The sequence below is a fragment of the Vigna unguiculata genome, chromosome 11 (genome assembly GCF_004118075.2).
Source record: "Vigna unguiculata cultivar IT97K-499-35 chromosome 11, ASM411807v1, whole genome shotgun sequence".
Lineage (NCBI taxonomy): Eukaryota > Viridiplantae > Streptophyta > Magnoliopsida > Fabales > Fabaceae > Vigna > Vigna unguiculata.
In genome coordinates this window covers 25,343,138-25,354,656 of record NC_040289.1, presented here as the reverse complement: position 1 = coordinate 25,354,656, position 11,519 = coordinate 25,343,138, and the positions used below count along the sequence as shown (strand labels likewise).

General features: G+C 43.5%; 2 protein-coding genes across 2 annotated transcripts; one reads left to right on the top strand and one right to left on the bottom strand.

Annotated features, from left to right (window-relative positions):
- The first annotated feature begins 409 nt into the window (after positions 1 to 409).
- On the top strand, positions 410 to 5,047 carry LOC114170284. Its single transcript, XM_028055768.1, has 9 exons — positions 410 to 433; positions 482 to 835; positions 1,706 to 1,951; positions 2,174 to 2,590; positions 2,636 to 2,944; positions 3,032 to 3,153; positions 3,394 to 3,529; positions 4,244 to 4,330; positions 4,949 to 5,047. Exons 1-9 carry the CDS (start codon positions 410 to 412, stop codon positions 5,045 to 5,047), a joined length of 1,794 nt encoding a protein of 597 aa, XP_027911569.1.
- A 1,446-nt stretch (positions 5,048 to 6,493) lies between these two features.
- LOC114169135 (putative UDP-rhamnose:rhamnosyltransferase 1) lies at positions 6,494 to 8,046 on the bottom strand. Its single transcript, XM_028054174.1, has one exon. It carries the CDS (start codon positions 8,030 to 8,032, stop codon positions 6,707 to 6,709), a length of 1,326 nt encoding a protein of 441 aa, XP_027909975.1. The 5' UTR covers positions 8,033 to 8,046; the 3' UTR covers positions 6,494 to 6,706.
- Between the last annotated feature and the right edge of the window lie 3,473 nt (positions 8,047 to 11,519).

The following is an 11,519-nucleotide window of genomic DNA, read 5'->3' as shown; positions in this document are numbered from 1 at the left end:
GACTATGGCCCATGTATTCGTGGTTATTAGATTGTAAACTTTTAGTTAAATAGCTATCCTACTTTTGTTGGCATCGTGGTGTGCCTAGTCTTGTAGGGGTGATGTTGAGAACCCCAGGACTGCGTTGTTATGCTATCTTATGTGTCGCGTTTCCTTTAATTGCGATTATAAATTAAATGGGACGTTACAAAATTCACAGAATTACAAACAACACAATAAAAACAATTTATTATTGCAGTGAAATCTGACTTATTTAAGAAAAATGAAGACATAACTAATATAGAAAAAGCATTGTAAAGATAGGTAGGCGATGGTAGCAGCTATGACGCAGCAGAGTGCTGCGATGATGCAGCAGCATGAGGCATTTATGCAGCGACAGGCAGCGTCGCTTGAGCAGCAGCAGGCAGTGATGCAGCAGATGGAGGCTGCAAGGGTAGCTGCTAAGGATGCTCATCGGCAGCATATGGAGGCCCTCCGCTAGCTGGAGGAGAGCAAGGCGACGACCCCTGTGTTTGGTCCTGAGCCACGACCTACGGTCAGGGAGTGGAGCTTGGAGGACTTTCTGAAGCACCACCCAGCAAAGTTTGATGGGAAGACCAGTCCTGACGCTGCAGACCAATGGCTGAAGGACCTGGAGCTCATCTATGACGCCAAGATGTGCCCTACGGAGGACAGGTTGGCGTTCTCGGTTTATATGCTCATGGGAGAGGCAGAACATTGGTGGAGCAGCACCAGATCTATCCTAGAGGAGAGGGATGAGCCAGTGTCATGGGAGACTTTCAGGGAGAGATTTCTATCTGAGTACTTTCCTGACAGCATCCGGTACGCCAAGGAGGTGGAATTCCTCAAGTTGACCCAGGGAGGGAAGACAGTAGCAGAATATGCTGAGAGGTTCAAACACCTCAGCCGTTTCTACACCCTACCACTCGATGAGGAGTGGCGATGCAGGAAGTTCGAGAACGGGCTTCGTGGCGATATTCGCTTGATGGTGGCACCCTTGTCCATCAAGGATTTTGCTGCTCTGGTAGAGAAGGCCAGAGTAATGGAGAAGATGAAGCGTGAAGTGGAAGGTCAGCGCCCACAGCCGCCACAGAGGATCGGTGGACCATCTGGGTCCAGGCCCAGACAGGAGGAGCGGAGGAGACCGTATGATAGACCACACCATCAGCCTCAAGAGTCTAGGAGCTTTTCTCCTCAGCCGGGCCGAGTTCGGTGTTACTCATGTGGAGGACCCCACCCGAGGTATGCGTGCCCACGTAGGGAGGGTTACCGTAGGTGCAACAACTGTGGCAAGGAAGGCCACTTTGGGAGAGATTGTCCCAACCTTGCCAGGACAGCGACACGCCCTCCAGTTCAGACACCCCAGCAGCATCAGGGGAGAGACAGAGGCAACAGGCCTCAGGCGACGGGTAGAGTCTATGCCATGACCGGAGCTGAGGCTGTAGGTTCAGGTAACCTTGTTATGGGTTATTGTGTGATTTATGGGATGAGATGTTGTGTGCTATATGATTCTGGAGTGACACACTCTTTTGTGTCAAATGCATGTGTGGAACGGTTGGGTCTGCCAGTACGCGAGCTGCAGTGTGAGCTTGCGGTGTCTACTCCGGCGTCGAGTTTGGTCAGGACGTCGTCCTTGTGTGCTAGGCTTCCAGTGGAGGTAGAGGGGCGTAGGTACAAGGTGAACTTAATCTGCCTACCTCTACAGGAGTTGGAGGTGATCTTAGGAATCGATTGGCTCTTTGCCAATCGCATTCTGATAGATTGTCGGGAGAAGAAGTTGCTGTTTCCCGACTCAGATGAGCTTGAGTTGGTGTCCTCTCAGGGTGTTATGAGGGAACTACAGGACGACGCGCAGTGTTACATGATCTTCACGCATATGGAGGTGGAGAGGGGAGAGACGACGTCGGTGATACCAGTAGTCCAGGACTTTGGGGATGTGTTTCCAGAAGAGGTACCAGGGTTGCCTCCTAGAAGAGAAGTGGAGTTCTCTATCGATCTAGTCCCAGGAACAGGCCCGGTCTCGATGGCCCCATATCGCATGGCTCCGGCAGAGTTGGTAGAGCTCAAGAAACAGATAGAAGAGTTGATGGAAAAACAGCTCATCCGACCCAGCACTTCACCTTGGGGAGGACCAGTGTTGTTGGTGAAGAAGAAGGACGGGAGTTCGCGTCTGTGTGTGGACTACAGGCAGCTGAACAAGATGACGATCAAGAATAAGTATCCGCTCCCGAGGATTGATGACTTGATGGATCAGTTGCATGGGTCATCGGTGTTCTCGAAGATAGATCTGCGATTGGGTTATCATCAGATTTTGGTAAAGGCTGATGATGTACAGAAGACAGCCTTCAGGTCGAGGTATGACCACTATGAGTATGTGGTTATGCCGTTTGGTGTGACCAACGCCCCAGCGGTGTTCATGGACTACATGAATAGGATCTTCCGACCTTTCCTAGATAAGTTTGTCGTGGTCTTCATAGACGACATCCTTATCTATTCCAGGACTCAGGAGGAGCATGCAGAACATCTGAGGTTGGTGCTTGGTGTTTTGAGAGAGAAGCAGTTGTATGCCAAGTTGTCCAAGTGTGAGTTCTGGTTGGACGAAGTTCAGTTTTTGGGGCATGTGATATCAGCACAGGGGATTGCAGTGGATCCAACGAAGGTCGAGGTAGTGGTAAAATGGGAAAGTCCTAAATCAGCCACAGAGATCAGGAGCTTTGTGGGGTTAGCAGGATACTACAGGAGGTTCATAGAGGGATTCTCCAAGATTGTGGAACCTTTGACTTTGCTTATCCGGAAGGACCAACCCTTCACCTGGATGGATAAGTGTGAGGAGAGTTTCCAGGAACTGAAGAGGAGATTGACCAGTGCACCGATACTAGTGATCCCGGATGTCGAAAAGCCGTTTGAGGTCTACTGTGACGCCTTCCGCCTTGGACTTGGATGTGTTTTGATGCAAGAAAAGAAGGCAGTGGCGTATGCTTCACGACAGCTTAAGGTGCATGAGCGTAATTACCCCACTCATGACCTGAAGTTGGCAGCGATAGTATTTGCCTTGAAGATCTGGAGGCACTATCTTTATGGTGCTCAGTTTTGGGTATTCAGCGACCATAAGAGCCTTAAGTACTTGTTTGATCAGAAGGAGCTGAATACGAGGCAGAGGAGATGGATGGAATTCCTCAAGGATTATGACTTCGAGCTTCTATATCATCCGGGGAAGGCAAATGTGGTGGCAGATGCTCTGAGTAGAAGGACGGTACATACGGCACATCTCATGATAAAAGAGGTAGAGCTACTAGAGAAGTTCAGAGACATGAAGCTACAGGTGGAGTTGGGGTCTGAGTCCATTAGGTGTAGTGCCCTTATTATATCTAGTGACTTCTTGGACTCGATCAGAGAGAGACAGTTGTTGGATGTCAGTTTGAGCAGAGTCAGAGAACAGCTTGGGTCGGAAGAGGCTAGAGATTTTACTTTGGGTGATGATGGTATACTGCGGTTTCAGGATCGGGTATGCGTACCTGATGATGCTGAGGTGAGAAAGTTGATCCTTGAGGAAGGACACAAGAGTCGTCTTAGCTTGCATCCTGGCATGACTAAGATGTACCAGGACCTCAAGGAAACTTTCTGGTGGCAGGGGATGAAGAAGGATGTGGCTCAGTTTGTATCCGCCTGCCTGACTTGCCAGAAGGCGAAGGTGGAACATCAGAGACCCGGGGGTGTTCTACAGTCGTTAGAGATACCAGTGTGAAAATGGGACAGCATTTCCATGGACTTCGTGACTCATCTTCCACGGACTTTCAGAGGACATGACACTATCTGGGTGATAGTGGATCGGCTGACCAAGAATGCACACTTTTTAGCGATGAACTTGAGGATGTCCATGGCCAAGTTGGCCCAGCTGTACGTCAAAGAGATTGTTAGGTTGCATGGAGAACCTTCAAGCATAGTCTCTGACAGAGACCTACGGTTTACATCCCGGTTTTGGCAAACCTTACAGGAGGCTTTGGGGACAAAGTTGACTATGAGCTCAGCTTATCACCCTCAGACCGATGGCCAGTCTGAGAGGACAATCCAGTCGTTAGAAGATTTGTTGAGAACTTGCATATTGGATCATTTGGGTGCTTGGGACGAGGTATTGCCTTTGATAGAGTTCACCTACAACAACAGTTTTCATGCGAGCATTGGCATGGCGCCATACGAGGCTCTTTATGGTAGGAGGTGTAGGACTCCTCTATGTTGGTATCAGGATGGAGAGGCAGTGTTGGTTGAACCGGAGTTGTTAGCGCAGACCACCGAGAAGGTGGGGATGGTTGAGGAACGTCGTGGAAAGACCGTCAGTCTTGTTAAAGTTATCTGGGATCGGAGGACAGGCGACTCGACTTGGGAGTTAGAGGAGGACATGAGAAAATCACATCCACATTTGTTTGCCTGGTAAGTCTTTATTTTCGAGGTCGAAAATTTTCTTGTTGGGGAGAATGTGAGACCCCCTTCTTTCTTTTCTGCCCTAAAGTTAGTGGGCTGCCCCTAAGTGGGCCTAAGGGTTGGCCCAATGTATATAAACCCTGCTATGTTGCCCTAATCCCACCTCACATTCACTCTTTCAGAACCAGCCGTCGCTCCGCCCCTTCGTACCGCTAGAGCTCTGCTAGGGTTGCCCTGAGGTCCTCCCCGAGCTAGCTCAAAGCTCAAGTCTTACTTCCTGCACGACGTAAGTGACCCTAAAACCTATCATCTCCACTTTCCTTCCTCGTATTCCACCGTTTAATGTTGGTTGATAACTCTGTTCTTCCTTTTGTGACGTCGTTCCACCAGTTCCTGACCCGTCTCCCGAACTGCTGTGCTCCGGAGTCTAGTGCCGAGGTCTTGTACGAACCCATTTCTAGGTACGGGAAGTTAGGGTTCTAGTTTCGAGTCTTTTTAGAACTGTTTATGCGTTGGTTGTTGATTGCAGGGTTGGATCTGTCGTTTTGATGTGCGAAAATACTTTGCATGTGTTGTTTGGTCGGAAAACTTGGCTGTTGCAGTCAAGAACAGTGGCGAGACCTGTTAATCTCGCCCAAGCGAGTCAGTCTCGCCTAAGCGAGATGAAACAGGGAGCTCGCCTAGGGCTATTGCACGAAAGGTCGCCCAGGCGACCTGCTCGAAGTTTTGAGCGAGGGAACACCTCGCCCAGGCGAGAGGGGTCTCGCCTAAGCGAGATCCCGTGATGTTCCCTGAGTGCTCCATCGAACCCTCGCCTAGGCGAAGGGGAGGCTCGCCTGAGCGAGGGATTGGGCGAGGCAGTGCGCTGTTTGGGTGTTCGTTCATCCTTGAATGATTGATATTGGTTTGGGCGTGTATTGTATGATGAGAAACATGTATATAATGGAGTGTGGTGCGTGCTTGGCATGAATTACGAAATGGTGCATGATAGGTTTGGTATGAAACATAACATGTGAAATAAATGAGTGGTTTGGAACTAAAGGAACATGGTATTATCATGAGATGAGACCCCAGACTCATTGGGGTGGTGATGATCAGAGGTATGGACTTGAGATGTGATGCATATGAGGAATTAATTTCAAGGGTTGATATGGAATTGAAAAACATGATTTAATATTCTCTTATTGCTGAATTATGAATGTTGGTCCGTGTCAGCGTGTAATTCCTTGGGGGTCTCTAGGTGAGACTTCCGGGGCTATGCTTCAGTGGTCGGGACGTAATCCCATGGCCCCTGTTAGTGGGTGTCCATGGTGGTGACCCATCTGTATAACTAGGTAAGGATTCAAGGTAAGGACTGCATCTTGACACTCTAAGGGGCCAGTTAGTCTCACTTAGAGCAGACTGACTCCTGTGGTGAGAGTAGCAGGAGGCCTGAAATTCATTAAGGGCTAACCTTGTGGTGAGGGAGATTTTGATTCATAGTAACACTTGTAACACATAGCTCAGGTTCGAGCAGCTCAGGTTCGAGTAGAGGTATCCACCACAAGCGCAAGCATCCGCTGAATCCGACCAAGTTATACGTATCCGGATGAGTCGAGTCGAGTCGTAGTGTATTGAATGAAGAGTCATAATATGTTTGGTTGCTATGTGGATATGAGATGATGAAAATATATTTGACTGCATGATGAATATGTTGTTGGCTCTAGCTTACCCGTTTTGTTGCATGGTTGTGATGTATGTGGCTGTTCTTTCTTGCGATGATCATCAACTTTGTTGATGGGAGCAGATGGGCGAGGTTCTCGTGGTCAACAAGGGAATGGCGACTCCGCTACTTAGCTATCTGGGCTGGATCTCACACTTTCTTCTCTCATGTTTTCTTTAGGGCTATGGCCGCTGTATTCGTGGTTATTAGATTGTAAACTTTTAGTTAAACAACTATCCTACTTTTGTTGGCATCGTGGTGTGCCTAGTCTTGTAGGGGTGATGTTGAGAACCCCAGGACTGCGTTGTTATGCTATCTTATGTGTGGCGTTTTCTTTAATTGCGATTATAAATTAAATGGGACGTTACAAAATTCACAGAATTACAAACAACACAATAAAAACAATTTATTATTGCAGTGAAATCTGACTTATTTAAGAAAAACGAAGACATAACTAATATAGAAAAAGCATTGTAAAGATAGGTAGGCTTCTCGGTTCCTTCTAGGTTGGACTGAGTTGCTCTTAGATAAGCTAAATCTTAGAGCAATCAAAGTTTTCCTTTAATTATTCAACTTGCCATTATACTAATTATAACCAGGCCTATTGTTTTTCATGTAATCAACGAACTGATTCACGTATTTTTCTTGTAGTTGTTTGTCCCCAACTATTTTACTCATCTCTTGTGCTTCACTTCTAAAACATTTCCCTTCCTCTTCCAACATCACTGATGTCAGTGCCTTGGCCACTGAATCCCTAGTGAACTTGAAATCATGCTCATTTCTGTGTACTTTAAGCCCTACCTTCTTCTCCTCCATAAACTTTGCAATCGGCCATTGATCATATTGGAAGGGCAACATAACAAGTGGGCACCCAACTTGGAGACCCTCTATCACTGAACTCCAACCACAGTGAGTGAAGAATGCTCCAACAGATTTGTGTGCTAAAATCCTGGACTGAGGTGCCCATCTTCTCCACATCATTCCCCTTTTTGACTCATTCTCAATCCAATCCTGTGACTCATCACTACCACCGGAGGTGTTTCGATTCTTCACAGTCCAAAGAAAAGGAAAACCAGATAATTCTAATCCCATAGCAATTTCAGTGAATTCTTCATCACTCAGTGTGACTTCAGTTCCAAATGCTACATAGATCACTGACCCCTTTTCCCATTTATCTAACCAATTAAGAATGGTGTACCAGTGGTGGTCATTGCTATCTTCTGGCGAAGGTGGCAGCAACCCAGTTGGAATTACCAACTTCCCAGATGAACTTTCAAGAGATTTGACAAACTCACCATCAATCTCCATGCAGCTTCTTGTAGCGATAACTTGAGCAACTTTCAAGGTTTCGAACAACCGATTCACTTCCTTAGGCTGAGAACTCTGAGCCACTTCCTTCCTCTTATGCACAGCACGCAAAAGTTTGGCTTCCGCAGATTCCATACTCCTCTTTCCCATAAACAACTCCACACCAAAAGACGAACCACATGCAGCAAAACTACAAAAAAATATGCATGGAATACCTAGCTTGGAAGACAATGGGGGCAACCAGTGTGATGCAAAGTCGCATATGACCCAATCCGGGGTGCCCTTCTCCAGAAATTTAGTCAAAGGTTCTTCAAGACCATCATAAGCCTTGAAGAGAAAGGGAACCAAGTGCTGAGGAGTGTCCACTGTGTTCTCTGCATTTTCAGGGAGTTCTTCAACCTGGGGGAGTGGGAATTCTATCAGATGCAACAAAGGTTTCAGACTTTCAGGTAGTTTAGGGAGGCGATGGATGTTTTTGGGTGTGGAAATGAAAGAAATTTTGTGACCCTTTTGAGCTATGAGCTTTGCAAGCTCCAAAAAAGGAAATATGTGCCCAAAGGCAAGCCATGGAAACACAACAATGTGCAGTTCCTTATCCGCCATGGATGTGCTACAGGTTATGCACGCCCTTCACTATTAATATATAGAAGAAGGTATAGTATATTTTATTTAGGAAAATTATGTTTTGGTATTAACATTTAATTAGATATTAACATTAATGTATTTAGTAAATATACGTGATAGTTGTTACTATCATATTACTTTTTTCACTTTATATTTCTATAAATTATTATTTTATTATAATATGATATTTTATTAACAAATAAGTATAAGGGGAGTGTTTTTTGTGAAATAGTCATTTTAAAGGATATTTGTCTTGATCGTTAAAATCAGACAGATATTTAGTTACTTTAATCGAATAAAATTAATATAATTATAACTATTGTGTTACGGGTATAATTATTGTAGACAAGCAGTAATTTAGTTGTTACCTTATAAAAGAAGTTTTGACCTTATAAAAGAAGTGATGTCATTGAAATTTCCAATGCCTATGTTCTTCGTTTGGTGTGCTTGTCTTTATTTCGAGTTATTTGTTGTTGTTTCTCTGTTAGCATCCCAATGAAAAGTAATAATTATTTCTGTGATCGTCGCATGCATTGGGATGGAAAATTCAGTAAAGTATTAATTACTTGATCAGGATCTGTTTGGTAGTTATGTACAGGACAGGGTAATGTGACGGTGGAATTTGTTTTACATTCATTTAAGATTGTTAACTTACTTTTCATTTTTTTAATATAAAAGTTATCTTTATTGATTTATTTTACTCTATACATTTTACGGATAAAAAAAATTTATTTTTCTTAATCCAATTTATCTAATTTATTTTAAATCTATTTTATTAAAAATTTAATTTATTTAAATTTTATTTTAATAGATATGAATTTCAATCTAATTTATATTTTATATATTTTATAGATTAGATATTCATTCTATAAATCAAGATTTTTAAATATGGATAATCCAAAAAATCTAATCCAAATTTTTAATTTAAATTTTTAGTTGGATTAGGCTAAAGGTTGAGATGGACTAGGCTAAATTTAGATTTTGATGGACCTTGCTCGACGACTTATATGGACAGGATAGGGCCAATGACCCTAAAGGCGGGTCCGACAACTAGAACGAACTGGGTGGGCCTAAAGACATGAACATGCTAGGCAGGACCGACAAAATGGACGAGTCGGTCAGGCCCAATGACCCGAAAAAGTTAGGTGAGCCCGATGACCTGCACAGGCCAAGCGAGCTTGAAGACCCGAATGGGCCATGTGGGCCCGAAGACCCGAATGGGCCAAGCGAGTTCGAAGACTCAGATGGGTTGGGATGGGTCGCCCGACGACTTGGACGGGTCGTGCTCGATGACTTGTATTGATTGGGCAGCCCCGACGACCTTGATGGACCGAGAGGGCTTGACGAACCGAACAAGCGGAGTCGACCCGACGACTCTAACGGATTATGCCAGATGACCCGTGCGTACTAGGCAGGTTCGATGCCCGAACGAGCCAGGTAGACCCAAAGACCTAGATATGTTGGGCCAAGACACCCCGACGATTCGGACGAGTCGTGTCTAATGACTTGTACATACTGAGTAGGCCCAAGATCCTAATAGGCCAAGCGAGCTCAACGACCCAGACAGGCTGAGTCGTGTTGGCCTTAAGGATATAAGTTTTAGAAAAATCAAAATAAATTTCTTTTATAAAAAATAGATTCTGGATTTTGAACTTGATCCAAATATTTGGACTGGATTTAAATCTTGATCAAAATATTTGGATCTGGATTTTAAAAAAATTCAATCTAGTTTTATTGAAAAAATGGATTTGGATCAAAAATTTATCCAATTATTTAGATCTAAAATGGATATGGATGGGATCATTAAAAATTTAATCCATGCCTACCCCTAATAAATTTGTCAATGATAGTAAGTTAAATAACATTTTTCCTTGTGTATATATAAATTTTTTATTTCTCTTTATTTTTTTCTTCCTTTTATATTGAAGGGATTAATCATCAAAGCAAATCCATTTAGTTTGAATGGTAAACGTAATTATTTTTTAATAACACATTTCACAAAAATTATTTAGAATTGTTGGTATATTTGAGATAGTTGAGTTCTATCGACATTTTTCTTTTTAATATATATCCTTAAAATAAACTATTACTATAAAATAGGTTTTTTAAGTATGTTATTTTGGTTTTTGTAAGTCTATTTTATAACAAACTTATATTCAACAGCTTAAAATTTAAGTACTTTGTTGTAATCATTATAAGACCCGAGAAATTTAATTAATTAATAAATGTGGGTAGTGAGAGCCTTTATGACAATTAATGTTTTCTTTTATGATGTAGAATAGTATTAACTCAAATGGTAAGAGTATTTGATCATGTTATAAACGGAAATTATGATGAAACATTAATTGGTTGAAGGGTTGTGCTTTGACTCGACATTTATGGCATTTGCATGGTCGTGGGTTCAAACCTTGGTAGAGTTAAATTAAGCTTTCTTTTGAATAAAATTTGGCATGAATGTGAAAGGCCAGAAACCCTAATTGTCTTGAGGGGCAGATGGAAGGGCTAGGGAAAACCTCTAGTAATGGGTTTGAATGACAATTAAAACTCTTATCAATGCATGTTCGTTGTTTTTAGCCATTAAACATAATTAAGGTATAGTTAAGAGGCAAATTAAGGGATAGAGAGTGAGTTTTTGGAGGCTGCCATTGTAGAGTACTATGACGAGAGAAATTTCAGTGCAGCCTTGGTTTTAGTGAATGAGAGGGAGAGCTGAATTGAGGAAGAGCAACGAAGGTCGTTGGTGATCAAGGAAGGAACTCCAAAGTAATCAAGGTTGAGCTACGAATCCAGGTTAGGGGAGCTCCTTTACATGGTTATATATTTTGTGATGTTTTTCGTAGCATGATGCATGACGATGGTACCTTTGCATGATCAAACTTTTCTCTGTTTTCACAGTTCTGGAAAATTTCCAAAAATCGCCTGATGGACCTTCAAAGTCGTCAGGCGATGCATGAGCACTGGACCCATTTCTGGGTTTTTGAGATGAACTACCTGGCAGCAAGAATGATTTCGCCAGGCGACGAGGGCCATTGTTGTCTGGTTGCTTTGAGAATGATGGTTTTCGTTGGTGTTGAACGACATGATTACTTCTTGATCTGTTTGTGGTTGTGTGGAAGGATTTTTTACAACAAACTCTTGTCCGGGAACGCTATAAGAATTTTCGGTGGTAGAGTAGTTGGCTTCTCGGAGTTTTACGTGTTCATGGTGGGCAAGGGGTTGTTTGGGTTGGTACGTAATGTTGGGATGGGGTTTAACCCTTTTAAACCTTCTTGCGTGGTATTAGTTGCATGCTTGAAACATGTGGGCCACTTAGTGGTAGGTATAAGTGCTACATCGTAGTTCGCAAATTTGGATTCGAGAAGGGATGAGTGCTTGGTTTGTACGCAGGATGTGAGTTCACCAGTTGTTCATCACGCTCTTGGGAGGGAAAATTGCGTCTAAAGTTTCTTTCTATTGTGTGGAATAC

Excerpts from the sequence above, each read along its gene's own strand:
- LOC114170284 (XM_028055768.1), top strand. The coding sequence starts at position 410 with ATGCAGCAGATGGAGGCTGCAAGG. Across the intron at positions 836-1,705 it reads GCATCCGGTACGCCAAGGAG|GAGTTGGAGGTGATCTTAGG; the intron begins GTGGAATTCCTC and ends CTACCTCTACAG. Across the intron at positions 2,591-2,635 it reads AGTTGTCCAAGTGTGAGTTC|GGGATTGCAGTGGATCCAAC; the intron begins TGGTTGGACGAA and ends ATATCAGCACAG.
- LOC114169135 (XM_028054174.1), bottom strand. The coding sequence starts at position 8,032 with ATGGCGGATAAGGAACTGCACATTGTTGTGTTTCCATGGCTTGCCTTT.